Here is a 25,696-nt window from a genome sequence, read left to right as displayed (position 1 = left end):
TTGCAGAGTAGCTACAGAAATCCTCATGAAAGAACCACTCAACATACGGTTGTAGGCAACCTAACAGTCACAACTTTGTACCATCACTAAAATACCAGCATGTATTGGAAGATAACCCGTCTTAGAATCATACAATCATTTGGAGTGGAAGGGACCTTAAAGGTCATCTATTTCTACCTCCCCTGCCATGGACAGGGACACCTTCCACTAGACCAGGTTGCTCAAAGCCCCATCCAACCTGGCCTTGAACACTTCCAGGGATGGGGCACCTCTGGGCAACCTGTTCCAGTGTCTCACCACCCTCACAGTAAAGAATTTTTTCCTAATATCTGATCTAAATCTACCCTCTTTCAGTTTAAAACTGTTACCTGTCATCCTATCACTACACTCCCTCCTAAGAGACCCCCTGCCCATCTTTCCCGTAGGCCCCCTTTAAGTACTAGAAGGCTGCTATAAGGTCTCCCCAGAGACTTCTGTTGTCTAGGCTAAACAATCTTAACTCTCTCAGCTTATGCTCTAGGGGAGGTGCTCCAGCCCCCTGATCACCTTCATGGCCCTCCCATCTTCTATAAATTATTAGCTCCTAAGGGTCAAAGATACTCCAGTTTATAACCATTCACTGACATGATAATACCACTTATCCTATTCCCTCAAGCAGGAAAAAAAAAAAAATAGTGTACACATCCTTTTTTATCAACTACCCTAATACCTACATAAATGCATTGTGCACCATATTTCAAATAATCATTTTGTGCAGTAACATACAACACAAATATATCATAACCAGCTATGAACCTTTTATCTGTTCATTAAATATGCAATTACTTACAGGAATGTTGATGAAAACAGTATCAAACTCTGATGCTGACAGAAACCTTTTCAATGGCACCATGAAAAACTGCAAGGAAAAAAAACGTATATATACATTGACTATGTCATTATATTTTCTAGAGTGTTATAAAAATAGATAAGTTACAGTTCTATAAATAGTATCTTACTTTCTCTATCGATTCCAGAGTTTCAGTGTATTTCTCTTCAGTTTGCTTTATTTCAGCAAGACAACAGCTTCTTATGTCATTTTCAGTATATTTCTGCAATTACAGTGGAGTCAAGTTTAAGTCATTAACAGGTACCCAAAGGATAAGAAATGTATTTATTTGTTTAGAATTAAGCAATTAGGATAACTGCTTCCTGAAATTTTCTGAGTACTGCAGCCTCCAAAGATGATAGCATTAACCAAGAATATTTTAATGTTCAATTAGCTGATGACTTTAAGAGTTTTACTAAAATTCAGCATCAAAGGAGCATTATGAAAAGTTAATGTTTAGACATAAAACGCTGAACTCTCTGCATGTACTTCGGAAGCTGAAATACAAGGTCACATTTAATTTACATCCAGACTGAGAAATCTCAGTTAAAATACTCAGCACTTAATAATTCCATTAAACTTAATGGGGCTAAATCATGTAAGTAACTTTGTACTTCATCACTGTTCGCACTTCTGTTTGCTGTTTTGACGTATCTCCTTTACCCTTCTCTCTGTCTCCATGTGACTCTACAAGCAGCTCCTGCAACTGGAACATGGCTTCTCACACCTACCAGATGCTACGTTATCTCAGAAATTACTCTTTAAAACCCAACTGCTGCAGTTTTTAATTTTCCCACAACAAACATTAAATTACCATCCTTATCAGCTGCAGACAGAAGTAACCATTTCGCAAAAATACAGTCTGTCATTACCAGTAGAGATGTACTTAATGAGCATCATCTGATGATCAGCCTTACCTCAAAAATCTATCATTTATTCCCAAATTCTTTGGCAGGGGGAAGCAGGCGCTGTCAGAGTTAATCAGAGTTAATCTCAATAAAGTATTAGAATTTGACATTATTCAGGCTTCTAGTTATTTTTCACCTTTAACTTACTGAGCTCAATACTGTTCAAATTGCTTGCAGTACTTGCACCAATACAGAAGTTGTTGTACCCAATAGGAGTTTATATCCATTTGCAAAATGTGGGGGTTTGTTGTTCACAAACTCTCACATAAGAAATGCAAACAAAATCCTGGGATTTCACTTAAAACCACTGACTTCACTTTTGTGCTCACCTAACCCAAACAGATCATTCACACAGGCACTTTTGGCAGAAAGTGACATATTGGTTTTCTACCTGTACCACAAACATCAAGAATTTAAGTGCAATAAACAAAACGAGAGAGGAAATAAGAAATAACGTGCAAATACCAGTACAAGTGAGAAAAATTGCCTTTGAAGGTCAGCTATTGCTAGAGAAAATCTAGCGGAACAGTTTACTTTGCAAGATAATGACGAAAAATCAAGGATGAGGGAGATGCAAAGTATTTTGGCTGCTATTGGAGAATCTGAAAAGTATTGGGTTCTTTTAAAAATCTACTTGAAGATTGTCCTGCGCTAGTGTCTTCATATGCAAGAAATTCTCACACAGGATTCAAACGAAGGAACTGCACAAAATCGTCATTTTATCATGCAGTGTATTTATAAACCTGAGAGGAAATAATCACAAACCAGAAATAATTACCACATTTGAGAAAGCTGTCACAGCAAAACAATTGTAATGTCTCCATGTTGTGGAAAAAAAATATTTTACTGTACCAGGTTTTCACTTTTCCTTTACTTTCCATAAGAAACAAACACAAGTCTGTTCAATCTAAATTATCTAGACTAAGAAGCAACTAAAATTAGAATGTGAGAGTTCCGATTGCTATATTAATCATTTGTTAGAGACATATACACAAGTGACATTTGCATCAGGAAAAAAAGAATCAGAGAAAATTTACACACTATCAAATGCCAGAGATTACCACCATTACAGTTGAAGGAAAAAAAAAGGCACCCACGCTCATTATGTGAAACCCAAAACTCAACGCATTTTGAGTTTAAGTTTAAAATAAAAACTCAAAAACAAGATCACAATAAAAGTTTCCTATGATTCAAACACTTTTCTAAAACATCCTGCCTGCAAGTGAATGTGACTTCACTAGATATAAAACAGTGTTTTCAACTCAACTTTTAATTTGGCTTTTATTGAATAATCTAAACTTTAGGAGGTAAACAAAATTAAGCAAAATGTGAAAAACTAACATAACTTTCTGCTTATTTCATCCTTGATATAAATGCACTACCTGCAGGATTTTGTATTAACAGAAAAACAAGCTTGAAAACAATATTGTTATACTCAAAACAATAGAGATTAAAACAAGGCAGTGATCTCCCAAAGACAAGACAATGGTAACTCTGGGGAATCACCATAAAAGCAGAGAATACAAATCACACTAGCTATTTGAATTTCTCACTTCTTCATGTTAAACAATATGCTAAAAAGCAATATGGAAAAGTAGAGGCAATTTTCCAGCTTAAGACAACAGGAAGCATAACATATGTTCATGTCAATATAGAGGAAGAAAACAACTGTCCTAAAAAACATATCCTGTCATGGCCACAGACTAACATTTTCCAGATCATAAAGCACATCTCTGAGGAAGGGCAGACAAGTACATTAAGGTTTCTCCCAATTTGCAAGTAAATTTTATTGCCTAAGTTTAGATTTTTTTTCAAGACAGTTTTGAAAACTGACCATGGTACCCTTATATAATAAAGTAAATAAGCTACTTAAGTCATTCTCAGTAAGACCAACCTAATGATCAACAAAAGTTACATGGTTGAATAAGCAGGAATTTCATTGGTATGAAACAGTTATCAGTTGTCCTCGTTAGATCAGTTGTCCAAATTATGGCTGAAACAACAACATTTCATAATATTATAACTTAGTTTTGGAAGTAGGACACTTTGAAGCAAGCAGTTAATTTAATAGCTCTTAAAATAGCTGGTAAATCTTACTATTCATAACTGGCAAACTTAACAAAATAAGTGATTATTGTATTTGATTTTAAAATTATATTTCTTTCCAAAAAATTACCATAGTTAAGGTTCAACCCTTTGCTAAAACAGCCTGTAAAATCTTACACAGGAGATAATGCACTGCACATGACAGCTCCGGATCCAACTGAGCGCGAGTGAAGTTTCAGTGAAACTAGCTATAAAGAGATAATTTCACAAATCTTAACTTTCAAAAATGTAACTGCTATTGTTCAAAAATAGCTAGGAATTGGAAAACATACAGGCTGCTGTGCTGCTTCATCTTTCATCAGGTCTTCATAAACCTCCCCACCTTCGTCTTCTCCATAGACGCAATCATACAACTCCTCATCTTCATCAACACCAGTTTCACTGAAAGGAAAAGACAATTAAAAAAGAAAAAAAAAAAAAAAGGAAAAGATTTCTACAGTAAACAAAGAGATTAATAGAACTATCTAATGAAAATAACTCATTAAGTCCATTAATTTTCTTTCCACAATGCATTTAAAATATGATTATATGAAATCGATACAACACTGAAGACTGCATGAATTTAGAACCACACAGGAACTAAACCAGGCACTGAAAGCAGCTTGTCAGGACAGTTTTGTCATGAGGTACCATCCAGCTGCTTTCTTCTCTTTGTCCCTTTTCCCACCATATCCAGTGAAGAGGAACTGCTTTTCCTTACTGCCTGGCATCCCACAACACTGAGATGCAAGACACTGGTACAGGTCTCCTTCCTGCCTAAAGGAGGGATTATCTGGGGTAAAATACACTAAAGACTGCAGAGTCAGCAGCTGAGAGTCTGTACCTCCATACCATAAGCCAGTATCTTGATCAACTCATTGCAACCTCCAGCTACCCAAAAAAGAAAAAAGCAACCTTTCTAACTGAAAAATCAGACAGTTCAACAAAATAAAATATACACAAGAAGTGTCCTCCTATTACCCAAGTTACAGAAATACCTCAGGATAAAATCAATGCTCAACTCCACCCTCAGCTAATTCAGCTTCATTAGAGTCAGTCCTGCTGGAGTTTTGCTTACTTTGCACTAGGACCATATCAAGCCCATAATATCTCTTTCACCCACATTTCTTAGGGTATGTCTAGAAAAGAACTCTAAAAGATACTGAAAGTAGTGCAGTCATGTATTGGGTTTGTGTGGCAAGGTCTTGGTAGTGGGGGGGTTACAGGGATGGCTTCTGCGAGAAGCTGCTGGAAGCTTCCCCTATGTCCGACAGAGCCAATGCCAGCCGGCTCCAAGACGAACCCACCGCTGGCCAAGACCAAGGCCATCAGCAAGAGTGGTAGCACTTCTGTGATAACATATTTAAGAAGGGAAAAAAAAGCTGTGGCGGACACAGAAATGGCAGCTAGAGAAAGGAGCGAGAACATGTGAGTGAAACAGCCCTGCAGACCCCCAGGTCAGTGAAGAAGGAGAGGGAGGAGATGCTCCAGGCACCAGAGCAGAGATTCCCCTGCAGCCCGTGGGGAAGACCCTGGTGAGGCAGGCTGTCCCACTGCAGTCCATGGAGGGCCCCATGCCAGAGCAGGTGGGTGCCCAAAGGAGGCTGTGACCCCGTGGGAAACCCGTGCTGGAGCAGGCTCCTGGCAGGACCTGTGGCCCCGTGGAGAGAGGAGCCCACGCTGGAGCAGGTCTGCTGGCAGGACTTGTGACCTCGCAGGGGACCCACGCTGGAGCAGTCTGTGCCTGAAGGACTCCACGCCGTGGATGGGACCCATGCTGGAGCAGCTCTTGAAGAACTGCAGCCTGTGGGAAGGACTGACTTTGGAGAAGTTCATGGAGGACTCTCCCATGGGAGGGACCCCACGCTGGAGCAGGGGAAGAGTGTGATGAGTCCTGCCCCTGAGGAGGATGAAGCAGCAGAGACAACGTGGGATGAACTGACCGTAACCCCATTCCCCATCCCCCTGTGCTGCTGGAGGGGGTAGGTAGAGAGTCCGGGAGTGAAGCTGTGCCCGGGAGGAAGGGATGGGTGGAGGGAAGGTGTTTTGAGATTTCGTTTTATTTCTCATTACCCTGCTCTGGTTGATTGGTAATAAATTAAGTTAACTTTCCCCTCGTTGAGTCTGGTTTGCCCGTGACAGTAATTGGTTGAGTGATCTCTCCCTGTCCTTATCTTGACCCATGAGCCCTGTGTTATATTTTCCCTCCCCTGTTCAGCTGAGGATGGGAGTGATAGAGCAGCTTTGGTAGGCACCTAGTGTCCAGCCAGGGTCAACCCACCACAAGTCATAATAATACAGAAACTTCATCAGATGTTCTGACAATTTTGAGATTTTTACTGTTAGAAGACAGCACTGAAATCCTTCAGAGTAAAAAACAAATTAAGGATCGGTCCACAAGAACTAGGAAGGACAACCAGTTCTGTAAGTGGATCCTCAGTACTCAAGAAAAGGACATCAGAAGCTTTACTGACAGAGACTAATGATTTTGAAGAAATCAAAATTAATGAGAATTGCTACCAACAGAGCTGCCACATGAATTACTTGGGAATGCCAGACAAAGTCACTATGTTTATAGTCAGGACTATATACAGAAACCAAGTGAATTTTTTATTTCTCATTAAATATGAGGGGTTTTGTTTGGGTTTTTCGTTTGTTTTTTTTTTTTTTTTTTTTTTTTTAAATCAAGGAGATCAGAAGGATAAAGTTAGCAAGCACTAGAAGTTTCAATAGATGGAATGATTAAAAAAAAAATTATTTGGGCGATTCAATAGGAAACAGAAATTGCTCACATCCCTTCCTTTTCCAACAGATACCATGCCCCAGGAGCACTAGAAAGCTCAGGTGCTCCAGGGTAGTCTAACATTTCAGCTTGCACCAGTGATGATGGTGTGTTAGCTTTTCACATTGAACACTAGCAGCTGTGTCAGATGCAGCTGACACCCTCCCTTTTACCACCTATGCTCCAGGGAACAAAAGCTGTCAAAAAGGCAGAGTAAGGATAAAAAAATTTTAACTACTACAGCTCTTTCTGACAAAAAGCCTTGAATTCATTCTAAATTCTTTAGACACCATTTAAACTCAGGGACATTTAAGTTAATTTTAGTCAAATACACTTAGTAATTAAGAGATTCTAAAAAATGTGGGCCATTTGCATCATTCACTGGCACTTTTGTTTCTCATGGAGAGAGTACTACTTGAATTGCTTGCTCCACAATTGAGACAGGATGTAAGTATCAAATTTCAGTGAAAAATATTTGTAGTCTGATGCAAAAAAAAAAAAAAGTTATGAATCACAATTTCTTTGGTATGATTTGTTAACTTTTTTTTTAAATTAAAACTGTCTCCGAGTACTGAATTCATATACCTATTTAAAAACTGATATAAATATTATTTTCAAACAGTGCTAATGCCACCACTAAGTGATGAGGACATCACCTCTACCCCACTTGAGTCTCAGAGGAGTCTGCGACTTCTACCTTCTGCATGTTCAGCTACACAGAGTGAAAAGCAGCTATCTATGAGACAGCCAATCAGCTGCAGGAGACAAGGATGAGCTTTGTAGGGAACCTGATAAATTGAATAATGCCATCCATGGTGGGGTTTCCCTTCTTTATAGGCAGTAAAGAAACAAATCCGCAGTGTGAACAGCAGCTACTTCAACCACATCACAGCAAGTGACATACAATGTGGCCAGAGCCAATATAGAGCCAGATGAGCACTACTGAGGTGAGTGCTGGTGAACTTTGAGCTTTGGGACAGTGAACTCTGATCCAAGCTCTTGTCCAACGTGATTCCTAATGGATCTTGAGAGACCCTAGCCATTAGGATACAAGAGTAGTTCTTCCTGACAATTTTTATGCCCAGATGTATTTATCTCACCAGTCTGCAAAATAAAGCTGCAGTCTACCGCTCAATACTCAATACATTATGTTCATGGCTATCTTACTTGCACCTCAAAGCCCATGTGAACACTGGCAACAATTAATAATCCTGCAAACACATACCCAGAGAGGTAAATGCACTCATACAAAGAATTTCATTGACTTTAGGGAAACGACCCACTTGAATTATGATACAAACATGTATTTTCTTTGCAAGTTCAAGACAATTTCCTTGGGTCCCTTACAACTGATATTGTAATTCTATGAAAGCTTTCTCATAGTACAGACAGATAATTTAAAAACACATTCATGATTTACTTTGCTACCAGCACCCTCTATGAAAAATGCTTCCTTACATATATAAATGTATTGCAATCATTCAGATAAGCTCTCATAATTAATTCTTCCTGACCAGCATAACAGCTAACAAAATCTTTTTAAATCAAATAAATACCCCATTCTCATTAAAACCATGTGTTCTATAATGTCATATAAATAATAGCATGCAACTGAAACCAAATTCTTTCATTTAACTGAACATTTAAAACATACTCTATTAAATCAGGAAGACCTTTGTAGACATCTTCATCATCAACGCTTTCTTCTGTAGGGAAGGGCCTATAGAAAGAAAAATAGCATGAAGTACAGACAGCACTAGTCTAGTCATATAGTGCATTTTTGTTTGGTTTCTAAAATTTTCACACAGATTACTGTATGTTAATGTGTTTGTATGTTCTCCTCCTTCTCTGAAAAACAGTATACGTGTATTTAGACTTCTATATATGAATTGATACTTAATATAATAAAAAAATCCCTACTGGATGGGGTTGTTATAAATCACTAATATACATCATTGTCAGTTGTTCAACTGAGAATATTAACTGTTCTTTTTAGCCCAGGACTATTATGGGACTGGCTAGGAATTTTGTCTATGTTTTAAAAACATCATCCATTTATATATTATAAGATTGCTGAATCAAACCATTCAAAAAGATGGAGAACACCAAAGCATGAAGTCTTTCACCTTCTCTCACAACCCACAACTATAGTTCATGAGGTTAGGTTTGGTTGGGGTTTTCTGGCTTCTTTCTGAAAATTAGAATTTCACAAACTTGGCAGTTTTGCTGCTTTTTAGAAAGGAGAAAGAAGAGAAAATCAATTTTTCTTTACAAAGATCAGCACTGCATCAGCCTGACTTACAATCCATGTATCACAATTATCACAAGTTTTGTAATACTAACTGCTCATTTGTTCACCTTGTGCTTCAGCATGAGAAGTAAAGGTAGTTCAGGCACTTCAGTAAGCGTACCAGAAGCAGAAAAAACCCTTCAGAGCTCCTCAGAGGTCTAGAGCCTTGGTTAGCTGTCCACTGGGCAATATGGTTTACAACCAGAGAAGTTCTTATTGGGGGACACTGTCTACACTGCCTCTAACAACTTTGCCAAGGAGCATCATGCAAGAGGCATTATTCCCACCATTCACTGGGGCAAAACCATACCTTATTCCTGTGCCTAATGCAATAGGAGTGCGAGAAAGTTTTGAAAGTGTTTCTATCACCTGGAGAAGAAGGAAACAGAAACAATGATTAGTTGTAGAACAGAAGTAATAAAACATTCTGTTCTCTATTGTTTAATTATCAGCAACACCATTTCACACCAAAAGATATGAACAGACTCAGAATCTGGCTGTGGCAAATACTGAGGGCACTGAACTTCCACGGATTTCCCACGAGCTGGTCTTTGGTGCTTTTGTACTGAGGGATGTGATGGAAGCACAAAGAGAGGAAAAGGGAAATTTGTTATTTACAAGTTTTAGCACAAGTAAAAGCCAATTTAAGTGGATTTGAAACCAGGTCACATATGTCACAAATATACATTCAATTTACAATTGGACCTGGATGAAACTGTAACCAAATTTTATCTTACAGACTGCTCTGAAGATTTATTTTTTTAATTGTAGCTCCAGAAGAAAATCAAAGTATTAATTTGAGCTTTTCCAAACACTGGCCAGAAGAGGGAGCCAAATGCCAAATCAGAAAGCCACCTTCTCGGGACTGGCTTGCAAAGGAAAGGTAATGTTTTATTAGCCAAACAACTAAAGAAGATGCACATTTGAGCCATAAACTTTATTTAAAATATTACAGTAGTCTCAAAGATCTCATTCTAAGAAAATACCTCCTGTAAGTGCTCAAGGTTATACAATAAGAGAGGAAGAATATTAGGGAGGGCAGAATACATGTACATATGGTCGCACACACAGAATTATTTTGCTGTCAGCTGTAATAATACAAGACCAACTTGTACTCTGCCTAGCATGTCCTCTCTGTCACAAATATTTTCTCTTATTTTAAACACTATCAGACTGGCAAGTCTTATTTGCTAGAGAGAGAAAAAGAGGCAAAATGACACCCTGTCTGAATTTCCATACTTCCAATGACAAGAGGGGGGCAAGTCTGGTGAACTAATATCCGTTTCTTGTTTCAACATGTTATTTCCCAGCACACAGAAAATCTTTTGCAAACTATTCCACCCACGCAAACCCTTTTCCTTAGAGGGATTCTCACTTATCTAGCATAATCAAACCCACTAGAAGTATAGCTTATTCTTCACAGCTAATTAGGGTTGCTTCAAGGTAACACGAGAAAGATCTGTACAAAAAAAAATTTATGAATTTTAGGAAGCTAACTAGCAAATGTTATTCTCAAGATGTACCACCAAATTACATTTTACAGCTATCAATATGAACACAAACAAAAGCAAGACTTAAAAATCACGAGGAATAGAAAAACTTTTTCATGAACTGGTGTCACACCTTCATTTAAGGGAAGGAAAAGAACGGGAAAGGGAGAGGGAGAGAGGGAGAGAAGGGGGGGGGGGGGGGGGAGATAGAAGAGAAAAACAAACACACCGCCACCACACCACACCCACTGAGGAAGCCAGAAAAGTGTTTATGAGGACATGTACACACAGAAAAGGAGAGAAAAGGAACTATGTGACTAGAGACAACAGAAGACTACTAATAATTTTCACTGCTCTTGGACCAGAGAAGGTCTAGCATTGCAGGAAGAGCAAGCTAACATGCTAGAAAGCCAATGGGCAGATTTCCATCAAAAACTGAACACCAGATAATCCACCAAGAAGAAAATGGTAATCATCACAACAGCAGTCAGTACCTCATCAGAGACACACTGCGTTCTCCAGAACTACGTGATAAAGCGTGGTCACACTGGCATTGCAAAGGGGAACAGTAATGGGCAGAGATCGCTATTCTTCTATTTCAAAACAAAACAATTAAGAACTTAAGACCATTAACCACCCCAGTGTGTATTTAAGATCAAAATACCTAACTGAAAACAGACATAAATTCTACAAAATAAAAGGTAATGCTTGCCCATTAACCACTCCTATTAAAGCACAGCTTAAAACAGCATTCTGTCAAGAAACAGAATTGTTTCTACTGAGGAGTCTTCTTGCTGTTGTGGTTTCCCTGAAGAATTCTGACAAACTGTCAGAAATACATCCACAAGTAATCATAAGTGAAACTACCACTTCTGGTCAACACACTATTTCAACATCACATACATGTAAATGTATTTGCTCCAACATCAAGTGAGGCAAGGAAAGATTCTCCTTCCACATGAAATTTCAGTTCTTTGGTTCTAAGCCACTGCAGGAACTCTTTAAGAGTTCCCGAATTTCTAGGTCCATGGGGAAGGTCACAGTTATGTATGGGCTGAGTTGTCAGAAAAACAATCAGAGTTTCAATAGACAGTCATCAAAACAATCTAACTAAACCCAGCAAAATGTCTGATTTTCAACAAACCAACAGACTCCGGAGTTTTTCAGAACAGTGCTAGTTTGAAGCCCTAAACAGCTGACGTGGGAAGCTACAATATAGTGCAATTCTGAACTCCAAAATTACAGTGTACCATACATGTGAAAGTCCATAACGTTCAATTTAATGCTTTTCATGTGCTTTTTTTGCCTTGCTCGCTTCCTTTCAGTGAAGCCTTAATCCGTTCTACCCATTTAATCCTAAATGATTGCCCAGTTCTCTTCCACAGCAAGGACTCAGACAGATGCTCCTGTACTTTTAAATGAGGCTAAACTGGATCTTAGCTTAAAAGCAAAATTTGCTTGTACAAAGTCCACAACAACAGGGCTTCCATGGCCGGCTCTGCTCTGCAACAAACAAATGTACAAAGGACTGCAGGGCCTTTGCACACATGCTATTACCAGGAACGGGCAGTAAAAACTAGATACTGAGTAAAGATGCATATTTATGTTCTGGCTAGCTATGACACATAAAAAAAGAAACATTTCTATTCCCAAACATCCTGCAACAACTACATCCCTTTGCACTAGAAAACTCAGTAACTCTATGACTCTCCTGCAGCAAACCTGAAATTGGGAGGTGTTAGCAACAGACTTTCAGGCATAAAAAGAAGTCCCACCTGCACCCACCTCTATATTGCTCCTTTGCACTAATGCCGTCAGACAGAGGTTAAGCAAGTCTTTCTTTAGAAGTCACATCAAAGCCATGCTCGCTTCAACACCATGTAAACATCCAAGTTTGTTTTTCAGTATATAATACTTTTATGCAAAATATGACATGAAATTCAAATCTACGGCCCTGCAAGAGGAAGCGCGCCTCAACCTGCGCCCCGACAAGTGGCTCTGCTCCTCATTCATGTCTTGGGCACAGCTGGCAAGAGCAACGGTCTCGCACTACACATTAACTTTTTACTTCATTAATCACTCTAACAGCAGATTTTTTTTTGGCTTCGCATTTATTATTTCACTTGACTTTCTGGTTTAGGTCAGACTCTCCAGTTTATGCAAGCACTTTCGTATCCCTTGCCAAAACGTTATTTTGTAATTTCCTGCAGCCATACTCTTCAGTAAATCACATCAGATATTCCTATGCATACTTACAGCAGCAGTACACTAGAGGGACTATTTTACTTCTTTCCACAGCAGTGGTGTGTCTGAGTTTAAAACGTGCCTTATTAAGTATTTTGGTGGAGGTCGCTTTTTAATCTCGTTTCTTAAAAAAGAACTTACAATCATGCAGTTCAAGAGCAGACAAAGTACATCTTTTAAAAGTACTTTTCCACTTTTAGAAGAAACAAAAGTAAATAATTTTGCAACTCCTTGTCTCCCCAAACAGGCAACATTTCCTTGCTGTTGACAGCTGCTGTCAGGACTAGGCCCATGTTTATATTTCTGACGTTTACCTAAACTGAAAACATGAAGTGATCAACAAATGTTGATGGCAATGGTTTCATAGTTTTTGCCAATAAAACCTAGAAAGACTCACTTGCGGGTTAGATCTTCGAAGCAGCCATTTCCATGTATGCACTTAAATCAGGATATGTTTTTCTAAGACACAGTAAAAGTCACTAAGAATTCACAACCATATTGCCTATCAAGTCTTTTTTCAAAATCTGAGCATCTAGCTTAGTATTTGAGTGTTGCATTTTGTTGAAAACTTAGCTTTACTCCCTCCCTTGAAGTTAATTTATTTCCAATACTAACCTGCTTTTTGACATGCTACTTTTTGATACATGCACAGGGGTTTCTTCCCAAACCAGTCTTATTTTACTTCATCAAATTGCGGGGGGGGGGGGGGGGGGAGCAGAATCTTCAATTATAAAGGAAAATGAATCCTTCAGAGAGTTGATAAGCTCCTTGGCTATTGTCTGTCTCCATCCCAGTCTCCCAGTTGGAAGAGCACTCTTATATTCAAGAAAACTTTAGATCTCTATATTACACGTCTAACATGCCCCTTTATCAACTGACACTGAAATAGTTCTGTTTGGTTAGCTGCCTTTCAGTTATATAAAAGTAGAGCACAGTAAATAGTACATAAAAATAATACCTGCTTTACATGTAGTTGTAACTACTCTCACACTAAGGTCTATGCATGAAGAGAGCCTGATGGCTGCATAAGACTGGTTTAGTTACCACCATCTCAAAAGAAACTACAGAGCTGCCATTTGCTTTCTCAGAGAAGCAAGCATACCTGCATTTTGTCATTCAGAAAGGAGGAAGTTTTTCTGTCCATGCTTGACAAAATCTTAGCGTCCTTCACTTTTGCATGCAATATCAGTGTAATTAACCATTGTTGTTTCAAGAATCAACTCCTTCAAAAGCCTGTCTTGAGGACACTCAAATTTTGAATAGCAAAGAAGGCATTTGCTCATTTAATACAGGGTAAGTTATACAAGAGAAATACTACACTCCATTTTACATGAGCTTCCAACTGGTTTCCAAGTAAAATTTATCAGCTAGACAACCATGAACATAAAATGGTTGCACATGCTTTGGACTACTTATCAAGGCTGCATTACATTTTCTGTGGGTTTTCCTCACTTCATAACCTGAAAACTTTGATTGAAAGAAGAGCATATCGGTGTTGATATGGCAAATATCAAAGGGTTTAATTTAGTAGGAGAAATTCACCCTAGAATCTTTTAGAGACTCAGATTAAGAGTACTGAAAGGTAGAGAGTGTTGAGATACATATGTGCACATATTAATTATCTGGATATATACATACACTGCCCAGAGCTCAGAGCAGATTATGAAAAAAAACAAAAAAAAAAGCTAATGCAAATAGAAATGCAATGTTCCTAAAGAAAACAAAGAGATACACACGCTGCATCACTAGGTTAAGTAAGGCTCTTACAAAGCCAATTCCAAGTGCCTCATATCCCGCATACTTCAAAGCCAAAGCTGCTACTCATGCCGACATGCTGAGTGAGTTTTCATTAAGCTGTTTTCACTCATACATCAGGTCAGGGAGAGAGGGGGAGAAAAGAGAAGATAAGTCACCATTTTGCTTCTCTGTCACTCAGAGATAAGATGAAATTGCTATACGTAAGTATATTCTCAAATGACTTCTATTAAGACAGAAGGTTTATTATTTGCTACTCTGCAGTTTACCAGGCCCGGACAACCCTGGATCGATACTTCATTTGGCACAGACGAGGGGGAGGGGAAAAACCCTATCTTAATATTTGACAGTAATCCATCATTAACTTTTGAAACAAAAGACCTCTAGGAACTGTTACGTTTATATCTGCATTTAACTTGGCTGACAGATGTGAAGAAGAACATGTTGCCAGACAACTCCCAGGTGATTGCACAGCTGCTGATCTAATAAGCATATTATTCCAAGTAAAAGGTGTTCAAAAATCAAACTGAACATTTTTCTCTCCTTCTGCCTTGTTCTGGTATTGTGTTGGTACTCTGTGTTGGTTCAGGTTAGTTTTAATCAAACCACAAGCCTCTAGGGAAGGAAAAAGAATGAGGGTTTTTCCAAAAAAAGGCAGGATGAATGAAAACTCATTAAAGAGAAACGGAAGGGGGGGGGGGGGGGGGGGAGGGGAAGAGATGGCCTAAAAGCAAACCCTTCGTTTCATGTAGTGGCACCTCTAACAGGCACTTAGAAACAAACAGCAAATTTCAAATCTCAGCTATGCAAATACACCTCTACCAAATACTGCTACGGTATACACTGAAGTGTCGAGGTCATACAGACACAGACATGTGGAAAGACGATTTACAGCCTAAATTGGCACCCACACCAACATTTCCTTAGGAACACAACAGTCTGCAGACCTCCAGCAGGTAGAAATGCAATAGCCTGGTTTCACATATAGCCGAATACCGATTTTCATCTTATTCAAATAATGAAATCCAAGCTTTAGGTGTAGAGCACTGATAGCTGCAATCCAAACGAAAGTCATAGATCTACTTTCCACAGGGGTAATCACCAGCTGCGGGATGCTGCCTGTTTCCTCCCTGACATCGCCTTCGGCTACGCCGATTCTGGCATCTCTCGTTGTCCACATCTATTCTTCCATTTCCACTGATCTACATCCTCAGGAAATACACCCGAGGACTACTCCATCCTTCTTTCCCACCAAGGCTTGGCGCTGGCATAGTAGCAGTAAGGAAAATAGCCCAACTGTCCCAGGGAACCATGGCAGAGAAATTCACAACCCCGAGCCAGGGTTTTAGTGACTGACAGGAGCCTGCCAGCAACTGTGAAAAACAGTTTGAAACCAGGTGCCAAATGCTTTTATGCAGAGGCAGCAAGGGTGACGCGACTGCTGTAAAAGCTGGTTTTGGCAGTCGTGTGCGTTTCCTCTGAACGCCGAGCCCCAGCTCCCAGCTGTGAGAGCAGACCGCAGAGGTGCTGCTGTGCTGCGGGGGGAAGCCTGGCTGGCTCCGGGCATGCAAACCTCTGTACCATACGTGCATTGCCCTAGGGAAGTCTCATCTGTCCATTTTCTCCAGCGTCTCCACAGTGTCTTCACGAAAAAAGGGGCAGGAAGTCTTTCTCCAGACTAAAAAAACCAAACAAACAAACAAAAAAACCAAACAGCCAGAAAATAGCCAAGACAAAAAACCTCCTGGGTGTTGCCTCTTTCTGTTTGTAGATAAGCTAACTACAGAGATGCAAACTGCTGGGACTTCAAAAGCCCTGGGGAATCAACAACTACAAAAGGCACAAGGTTTTCTCCAAAGCCTTGCAAAAAGGAGAGGTGAGGCAGTGAGGAGGGCAGTTTGGCACCAGGAAGGCAAGCAGAGCCAGAGCGACAGAAGAACATAATTTTAAATAAACACTCTGGAAGATGTAAGAGGACAAATGACCTGATGTCCAAGAGGACAGGTTAAGGGTGGGCATATTTTTCCCTTTTAGTAAAAATAAACCATCTGACATTAAGTTAGAAATATCTAAAACTGAAGAGTTCTGTTGTTGTTTTCTTTTCACATCTCTAAATTATACCAAGCAACACTTGATGTCATACGTTTATATTACAGATGTAAACTATCTATAGCTTTTTTCTCTAGGACAGTACTTTAAATAAAAGCATAAATGTAGTTTCCAACAATTGCAAAGGGCAGGTTGGACCCCTCACTAACCAAACCCCTCCTCCACCCCTTTCGCACACTGAACATTTTAAACGGTTTAGCCCTTTTATAGGGAATGGTATCTCTGATCATGCAAACTCCTAAACTGCAACAGTGGGACTGGCAGAGGTAACTACACAGGACTGCACACATGACTCCTAAACATTACAGGGCAGGGGGCAAAACTCAATCCCGTATTATTAGGACTATAACAATCAAGTCTTTAATAATCGATATCCAGATGGACACAGATATATACACATTAAACAAAAGTTGTGCTTAAAATCCCATTTTTTCAATGGCCAGTGAGGAGGTTACAGTTGCAAGTCCATGAAAGGTTCCCTAGACAGTTCTGCTCTTAAAAGGAACTGAAAAACTCCAAATTGCACAAGCAGCACAGTCCCATTAGTCTCTTGGTTCATTTCATCCAAAAGGCTGAGAGACTCACCAAAGCAAGCACGGAGAGGGGGAGGGAGTTTTAGCAGCCGCTTCCTGCCTGCAGCTTGTGGTTTTGGGTCTGTGAATACCTTCCAGACCTCACCAGGCCTTCAGGGCACTTAGGTTTGGGTATGGCTTTTGTTGGGTTTTTTTTTGGTTGGTTAGTTGATTGGGTTTTTTAAGATGTTGCTTTAAGAATGACAGCCTTACTTCAAGCACTGCTGTGATATAAACAGAGCACTTGAACACTGCCGCTAATAGCATGAACGCAGACTGCCTTCAAGCATAGTATCCTTGTAAAAACACGAAGAATGAAATAGGATTTTGTCCTTTCTGGTGCATTTATTACATTCCAGGTTTTGCATGGAGGGCAAAGGAATAGAAAAAGCATACGGCTAGGACAGTACTGCAAAAGCTAGCTGCTATTAAATCACTCCAGTCCCCTTCATAGTAAACTTTATGAGGATAACCTGTACTTAAAAACAGCATCTTCAAACAGTATTCAGCTATGATCAAGTGCTCACTTTCAGTGCTTTGTAAACACTTACTGAAGATACCACAGTTTTTTACCATGTTTTATATGGGTCAGAACACTAAACAATCAAGGAAAAAACAGCTTTTTCCTGCATTTTAAACAGCACATTTTAATATAATCCTAATTTTTTCCTAAATGTAAGCATCCATTTTCAGAGAAGACTGCGCGATGGAGCTTTCCTTCCTCTCCTCTGCTAAAAGGAAAGGAAGGTCTTTCTCTTTCTGTCTTGAGTGAACCAGTCACTGCCACACTTCTCCCTTTTCTGAATTTACTTTAACCATTGACTTTGTAAGTTCAACTGGAGCACGGCTTTGCCGAATGGTACCAATTCACACTTGAACCATGAGCTGAATTTACTCCAGTACACAATCACTGAAGACACGGATATTTATTAGGGGTAAACACACACAGTATGTCCCCTTATTCTCTGCAAGAAGAAAAAATTTCCCCTGCTACAGCAAGCAGTGCAAAGGGAAGTAAGCTGTTCTCTTTGATGCAATTACCCGCCAACTCGCTCAGAGTGGCCTGCAAAACCCCAGGGCTATCTTTCAAGCCTTACGCTCTAGAGATCTCTCTTCTGTACCAGAAGAGACAAGGGATTGTATCCGTCCATTGGAAAAGCATCGCACTTGCCTTCAACGCTACAAAAAGATACACAGCGTGGCATAACTCACTTTAACTGTCTTCCACTCTTATTTTAAAAATCATCATCTTTGATACAGGATAAAAAAATTATACTTGAGAAGACATGCTGCAATGGGAATGGCAATACTATCAACTTCTATTATAGAAGCCTGATAAGAGCAGTGGTTTGGTGTTCTCCCTAATCATCTGTTCAGTTACATAAAAAATATAACTACACTTACTATAGTGAAAGAAAATATCAAGTGAGATTTATGTTCTCATTATGTTTGTAACTAATTCTCCTTGAGCTGGATCCTGATACTGAAAATTACAAAAAGAATGAGAGAAACTCACTTGCTAATTTTATTTGCTACTGCTTAATTATTCTCTTGCTTTGTTCCCTTCAACATGCAGCAGCTTGCAGGTTGTATTATCTATGTATATATCTTTCCCCTCAGAAAGAGTACTGCACTTCCAAAATGCCACTGCAGAACTGCACAACCAAGGGAAAGCGGGATTCCTCTCCATTTTCTTTTTTTATGTGTGTTTGTTATATATTAGTACTTAACAGTGATAACCTACAAAATACAACTTCTGTGCTAGTCAGTGTCTGACATCATATCCTCCTTTGCACTGACATTGATACTGTCCTTATGCTGCCTATGACAAAATTAAGACAGCCAGACTTCAGAGAGCTTACCATCTAAAAGATCAGTTTGAAGACAGAAAAGACAGACAAACAAGACACTTAAGGGTAGTTCACTTAAAATTACTTCTTTTTTTGAATTTTCATGTTTATCTAACACACACATCTATTTAGGTCAATACTTCTTGCAAAGCCAGCCACCTATTAACATTGTAAAACAATGTACAAAAGTATTTAAACACAAGAATAATTGCAAGATAAAAAACTCCTAACCTCTGTACCAGGCATAACATCATATTAGGTGTTACGCCCATATTATTAAAGAACAGAGTCAGAACCAGATCTCCTAACAACTCTACATCCCCAGTACATCCCGTGCCAAGTCCTTCCTGCCCACCAAATATAAAATAGAGGTACTTCTTAAGCACTGTACACTCTATGACATGATGCCATCTCTAGTTAAGGAAAACAATATTTGCTTTAACTCTTCCTGCCATTGCCGGGGAGCGGGGGGGGGGGCGGTATTCAGGCACTCTATTTCTCTTACCAAAAAAAAAGAAAAAAGCTATAAGTACTATTTTGAAGAATGCTTTATTCTGTTGTATCAATATCTGAAGATGCACAGCAGCCAATGTGTCTGACACTAATCAAAGAACTGCAGCACCAGATATAAACTGCAGAAAAAAATCAAATTTCTTTATAATATATCTAACAATGTTAAGTGACTCATACGAAACATTCTTTGGATAAGGACTTGTTCTTCAGCTTTCACTGGTCTAGAGATTTAAAAGAAGATTTACAGTTCAAGTATATGATAGGGATAATACCATATATTTTAGATGTAGATACTGTGATAAATAAGAGCAAACCACAGATACCTATCACTAGCCATTTAGTTAAATTTAATATTAAGATGTCTCTTGGGATTTCACCAGAACTATTGACTTCAGAAATTTCTGTCCTCTGCCTTGTGCTCTTCATCCACGTGTTTCTGCCTTGCGCTTCAGCTTGTTACTGTCTTAGCTGTGCTAACCCAGCTGTTACCATGGTCGTGTCATAAATTACATCAGAGAATTGATACACAAAGAGGGAGGAACTCATTTCTTAAAACGTTATATTAAAAGACAGATGAGTTCCTCTGCTTATTTCCCAGTTCAACCACACCAACAGGTACGCTGGCATGACAAAGGGAGCAGAGCAAAGGAGAGGCAGTAACTTCTGTTAATACTGCTTCTTAGAGTACATAAGACTATACCTCACATTTACTCTATAGGGTTTATAGGCATTTCCAAATATTTTGTGTGGAACTGTGTTTAAAAGTATTTGTGAAAGGGCACAGGACCTAACACATGCCAGACTGGTAACAGGATATAAAGCTTCATCTAAGGCTGACTTCAGTCCTCATTATTAATGATAAAAACACCAGTAGCATATAAGAGTTCAATGAAACTCTTCACACAAATGGAGTTAGGCATTTCAGTCCAACACAGCATGTCCAAACCAAACACAATATCCAGACTGTAATTTAGTCCCACTACAGTCCATCTCAGCAGAGGCCTAACAGTGAACAAAAACAAGGATCAAGTGTAGGCAAACACATGCAGCTAGGTAATATGCCATGAGTAACGCTGGAAACTATTTTCTGTCCTAGACGAGAATAAGCTACAAGAAAAGGCCATGCTTTACAAACAACAGGCTCCCACATCTTTTGCAGTCAACACACAAAGTCATTTTGGGGAGATAAAACTGGGAAAAAATATATTGCAATCAACCAACCTTGCATAAGCGTTCTGTTTTTAATATATTGCAACCAACCAACCTTGTATAAGCGCTCTGGTTTTATCTAACATACAATATGAAAGATAAACCTTACATGATACCAATATACTCCTAGTACTTTGCCAGGTATTGTGGTCTCATTCTGGTAAAGACAGTTACGTTTGCATGGGTCAACTGCCCTGGGGAAAAAAAAAAATTTCAAGTATCTAAAACTTTTTTCAGGTCAGCAATGAAATTCACAAGTTTCACTATAAGCACAGGGTGGGAGCAAATGTTTTGAAGTTGTAGTCCATGTCCAGCAGCAACCTAACCTGAGTTACACCTCTACCTTCTCCATTTTTTAGATCAAACCTCAAATCTAAAACAGAGATGAGTTAAAATGTACGCAAGTTAATGAATGCTAAACAAAGTGACTGAAACAGCCTCAAAGCCAAAATTTCAGAGAAGCTGTTAAGCATTAGTGCTTGTAGTTTTATCCCACGCTAACAGTAATGTTTCTTAAAATTGTGTCCGTCAATATATCCCCATTTTTACTTGGCAAGCACTAATTTTACTGCTCACAGATATTTCCAACATCACAGAAATTCCCTTGCTGCACTCGTACCAAAAAAAGTAGCTGCCGGGATGAGACAGCATCAAAAGACAGTGAAATAAAGCATGCTTAACTAAAGCAGATGTGTGAAATGTAATCTCCAGGCAACAGTGAAGTTGGAGGGTTTTGAGAAAGAGAAATTTTGGGAAAGATGAGAGATGTCAACAGGAGAAGGATGTGAGAAAGGAAATTGAACGAGAGAGGGTGAGGCAATGGAGGCAGAGGAGAAATCTCATTCTAGGAAACTAATGTTATCAGCTTCTGAAGGGGTTTGAGATGACAAAAATGTCATCTCAAAAACTAGGAAACAAGATAAGAAAAATGAAACCAAACCTGAAAAGCAAATGAAATACAAAATGAGAACAAAGAAAGTCATGGTTCCCTCAATGGTAATTTGTTTCCAAAAATGATGCTGCATGTTTTCCACAAAAAGGAACAAAAATATCAACGTATGCATCTTCTTTGTTAGCTATGTTAAGACCGTTAGTTTGTTGCTGTAGCTGACGTACCTACAGCATGCACACGCACACAACTTAGATTTTGAGGTATGTGGATCAGGTCAGTACAAGGTACAGCATTTGTTCTGAAGTTAGATGTAACTTCTGAAAAGTTTTAATTAATGTTGTTCAAGAATAACACGACCATTAAAACCATTCTTACACAATACTTTTTGGTATCACTTGTACTTTAGACTATGGAGAAAAGCTTTTAAGACCTACATTACAACAAATGATAACTATTTATTATATATTAAGATGAAGGTCTAGTTCTCAGTCAAAATTTAGTGTTACATATGTAAAATAGGCCAGGCTACTACAGTAGAAGTTTAAGTTTCAGTGGATTTTTGATTACTGATGTACTTACGTTTCCCAGTTTATGACACTGGGAACATGCACCACGTGACACCCATCTTCAGAAGCCTACTACAACTTACTAACATCCAACAGAGCAGGCAAGGAAAAAGGGCCTCTGACAGGATTCACTGCCTTGCTAGCTCAGGGCTCCTCGGGCTGTAAGAAGCTTCACAGCAAGGGGATTTTTCCCTTGAGAATTTAGCCTGCCAAGTCAGCTAACATGGATCAATTTAAAGCCATCATAAAGTCTGAGGCACTCTCAGAGGATTCTTCTCTACCAGCTGAGCAGCTTTGATACAATACTACCAAGGCACAATACTTTTTTGAGAATGCTGACCTTGCTTTTAACCTTTTACCTAACATTATGAAACAAATTTATAGCTGAATTCCCCTGCACACCCAGAGCTCTGCACTTGCAAATGTGCAAGGAAACCAGAGTTACTTTGATAGCATACCTACGTGAATGACCAATTTCACTGTGTCTGAGCAAATTGTTTTCAACGTGCACACAAATAGCAGAACAATATCTAATATTAGTAAGTTTAGCTGAGTAGCTTCATCTACTATCTATTAATGAGTACATTTTTCACTATATTAGGGGACTGAAAAAGTTTTTAAAATAATGGGATGACTTAGCATAGAATGCAGCTCAACTTCTACACAAGCTGATGTTATTTTTACTTGGCAAAAGCAATACTTTCTCTCAAATGCTTGTAAAAACCAGCTGCCTCTAAATCAGCACCCACATTCATCTTCACCTCCCATTTCTGGGAAACCACTTGGAAAATAACTTAATATTTTGGATTTTCTTTCTCAACAGAGTAATGCAATAAAGCATCTCTTTTGCCTCCCAGAAAAATACGTCTAAGGAGAAAAAAAAGCTTATGTTCACTAACTTATTCACTCTCCTAAATAAAGCACATCTTTTCTCTTACCTATAACCAGGAACCTCCAGACTACATTCCCGGTTGGCTTACTTCCACATACTCATCTACTTCACCAGTAGGAGGTGAAGAGCTGTCTTTTAGCATCAAATTGTGTCTATGTTACTAGGCACAGGTGCCCAAATTAAACAAACCAATGCATCAGCATCCAAATTAGCTTCTACACAAACAAGCAAATACCATTATCTTAAGCACTCTATTTGTCTCCCCTGAACTAGGCAGAGATTTGAAATCATACTAGCCCTGAACAGTAACACACATAAACTTTATAAGATCTCCTCCTGTATGCCTCCTGCCTTCCAGACACTTCCTAGTGGACAAAACAGCAGTGAGAACGGCACAGAGAACAGCAACCCTTGCTAGCAGGAGCTGCCACAGCAGAACACACACCAGCAGCATGAGTGAAAAAAAGCCAGGGTCTTCTTTCCATCATAACTTGAGGGTCTCAACAGTCAAGCTGTAGCCTTCTCCACGCAAAGGGAGAATGTAAGTAATTCGAGTCACTGCAACAGCCTCGCAGCCTGACTTGACGTCACAGTTTTATACTCAGAAAAGTAATGTCTCTGATTCCCCCCCCCCCCCCTTTTTTCCTTTACATGCCTCAGACAACTCAGACGGCCAGCACTATATGGAGTCTCTGCTTCTGTGAACACACACACACACACAAGCAGAAATGCACCATAAAAGCACAAACATACCGTAGAGCTCACTACACTTCCATGCCTTGCACTGCGCTCTCTGTTCAGCCCAGAGCTGTGCACTGGCAGGACACTCTCTTGCTATTTCTACATAGCATTTTCTCTGGAAAGATCTTGATCAGCTTCCAGAGTTCATAATCCAGGCTTCTAAAAAGTGCCATCACTCGGGTACTTTTTATTGCCTTATTTTCTATGACACGAGCCTCGTTTTCTGTATTCAAACGCCAGTAGTAGTTTTCACAGTCACATTTGTGAGTACTGATTTGATTAGAAATAGAAAGCTAATATTAGATTCAATGTTCTCTAATTCAGCTTTAAATGACAAATCAGTTACTGCATCTTGGAATTTGATAAATGAACTCTAAGAAACTCAGGAAAAGTAAACCAGGTATAAGTCCAAATTTTTGAGCTCTTGAAGCATCACAGTTCATATGTGCATGCATTTATCAGTATTTGTTATAGACACCAGTACATGAATGATCTCTCCTCAACAACCCTCTACTGCATAGCAAACTGACTATTTTTTAATGTCAACTTTTTTAAAACATTAAGAGAGGGAAACACGGTTCTAATAAAAATCTACAGCTCAGATTTAAAACATCCTTTTGAGTCATTCCAAATAAACAAAAACATATTTTATGGCTGGCAAATTTTAAAATTTTAAAAAAATTTTATTGAACAATTTGTTTCTGTCAAAATTGTACGTTCCTTTATTGCAGCTTCATTTCAAGAGTTTTGGGGGGGTTTCTTCAGTTTAGACAGAGTAAATAAAACTTTACCAGAACATAGATGCTAAGAATTCTTTTTTCTTTCCAGAGGTTTGCTGGTGCCAGCCAACACTGAAGACTGGTCTCACTATGCTATTCAACATATAAAAATATGGTCTGAATCAGATGCAATAGGAAGCAAACAAAACCACACTTGAAAATTTCTTCTTTACATGACCAAAATGAAGAAAGAGACCCTCATATTCAAGTTCTAAGAAAAGCATAAGAGGAAAAGAAGCTGAGTTGCAGGATTTCCAATAGACCTATAGTTCTCCTCTTGCAAGTAGCAAGTACTTAATCTGGTCGGCAGAAAAATTTGAAGTTGTATTTAAATAAGCACAGGAGTAACAGGACTGGTCTCTTGGTAAAAACCAAGAGACAAAACTGTAGAAACAAATCTGAAATGCAGCAATGGAAAAGGCCCAAGAAGCACTGCAAGGAGGGGGACGTACGTAAGGTGAAGTTATGAGAGAGGCAAAGGATGAAGGCAGCAAAGGAGACAAGGCAGTGATGAAGAGCAAACAGTAACTAACCAGGGAAAATGAGTTTAAACATTATGTGATGAGAGCATAATTAAGTAGAAATTAAGAAATTAAGTAGGTTATACAGCTTATGTCCTTTAGGTGTAAGGCTAGAGCAAGGGAGAACATAGGCCAGCACCAAAAGCCAAGCATGGAGGAAGGAAACCAGCAGCTCTGCAGCCCAGAGCCTGTGGCAAGCGGTCAGAGCAGTCTGCTGTCTCTATCTCATCCCCCTCCACCACCTTGCTCTATCTCATCCCCCTCCACCACCTTGCTCTATCTCATCCCCCTCCACCACCTTGCTCTATCTCATCCCCCTCCACCACCTTGCTCTATCTCATCCCGCTCCACCACCTTGCTCTATCTCATCCCGCTCCACCACCTTGCTCTATCTCATCCCGCTCCACCACCTTGCTCTATCTCATCCCGCTCCACCACCTTGCTCTATCTCATCCCCCTCCACCACCTTGCTCTATCTCATCCCCCTCCACCACCTTGCTCTATCTCATCCCGCTCCACCACCTTGCTCTATCTCATCCCGCTCCACCACCTTGCTCTATCTCATCCCGCTCCACCACCTTGCTCTATCTCATCCCGCTCCACCACCTTGCTCTATCTCATCCCGCTCCA

The 25,696-nt window shown here is 39.4% G+C and overlaps 1 protein-coding gene across 5 annotated transcripts in view; it reads right to left on the bottom strand.

The window, feature by feature from the left end:
- The window catches only part of VAV3 (vav guanine nucleotide exchange factor 3), a 178,583-nt gene that overhangs the window by 105,388 nt on the left and 47,499 nt on the right, over nt 1-25,696 (bottom strand). For all 5 annotated transcript variants that reach the window (XM_049808220.1, XM_049808222.1, XM_049808221.1 and 2 more), the window contains 5 exons: nt 9,244-9,302; nt 8,298-8,363; nt 4,155-4,263; nt 999-1,091; nt 830-898 (listed from right to left, as the gene is read on the bottom strand). In XM_049808220.1, coding sequence (XP_049664177.1) covers nt 830-898; nt 999-1,091; nt 4,155-4,263; nt 8,298-8,363; nt 9,244-9,302 — 396 coding nt within the window. The remainder of the gene's footprint in view (nt 1-829; nt 899-998; nt 1,092-4,154; nt 4,264-8,297; nt 8,364-9,243; nt 9,303-25,696) is intronic.

Source organism: Accipiter gentilis, chromosome 8 (genome assembly GCF_929443795.1).
Source record: "Accipiter gentilis chromosome 8, bAccGen1.1, whole genome shotgun sequence".
Taxonomy (NCBI): Eukaryota; Metazoa; Chordata; class Aves; order Accipitriformes; family Accipitridae; genus Astur; species Astur gentilis.
This window is presented reverse-complemented; position numbering and strand designations above follow the sequence as displayed.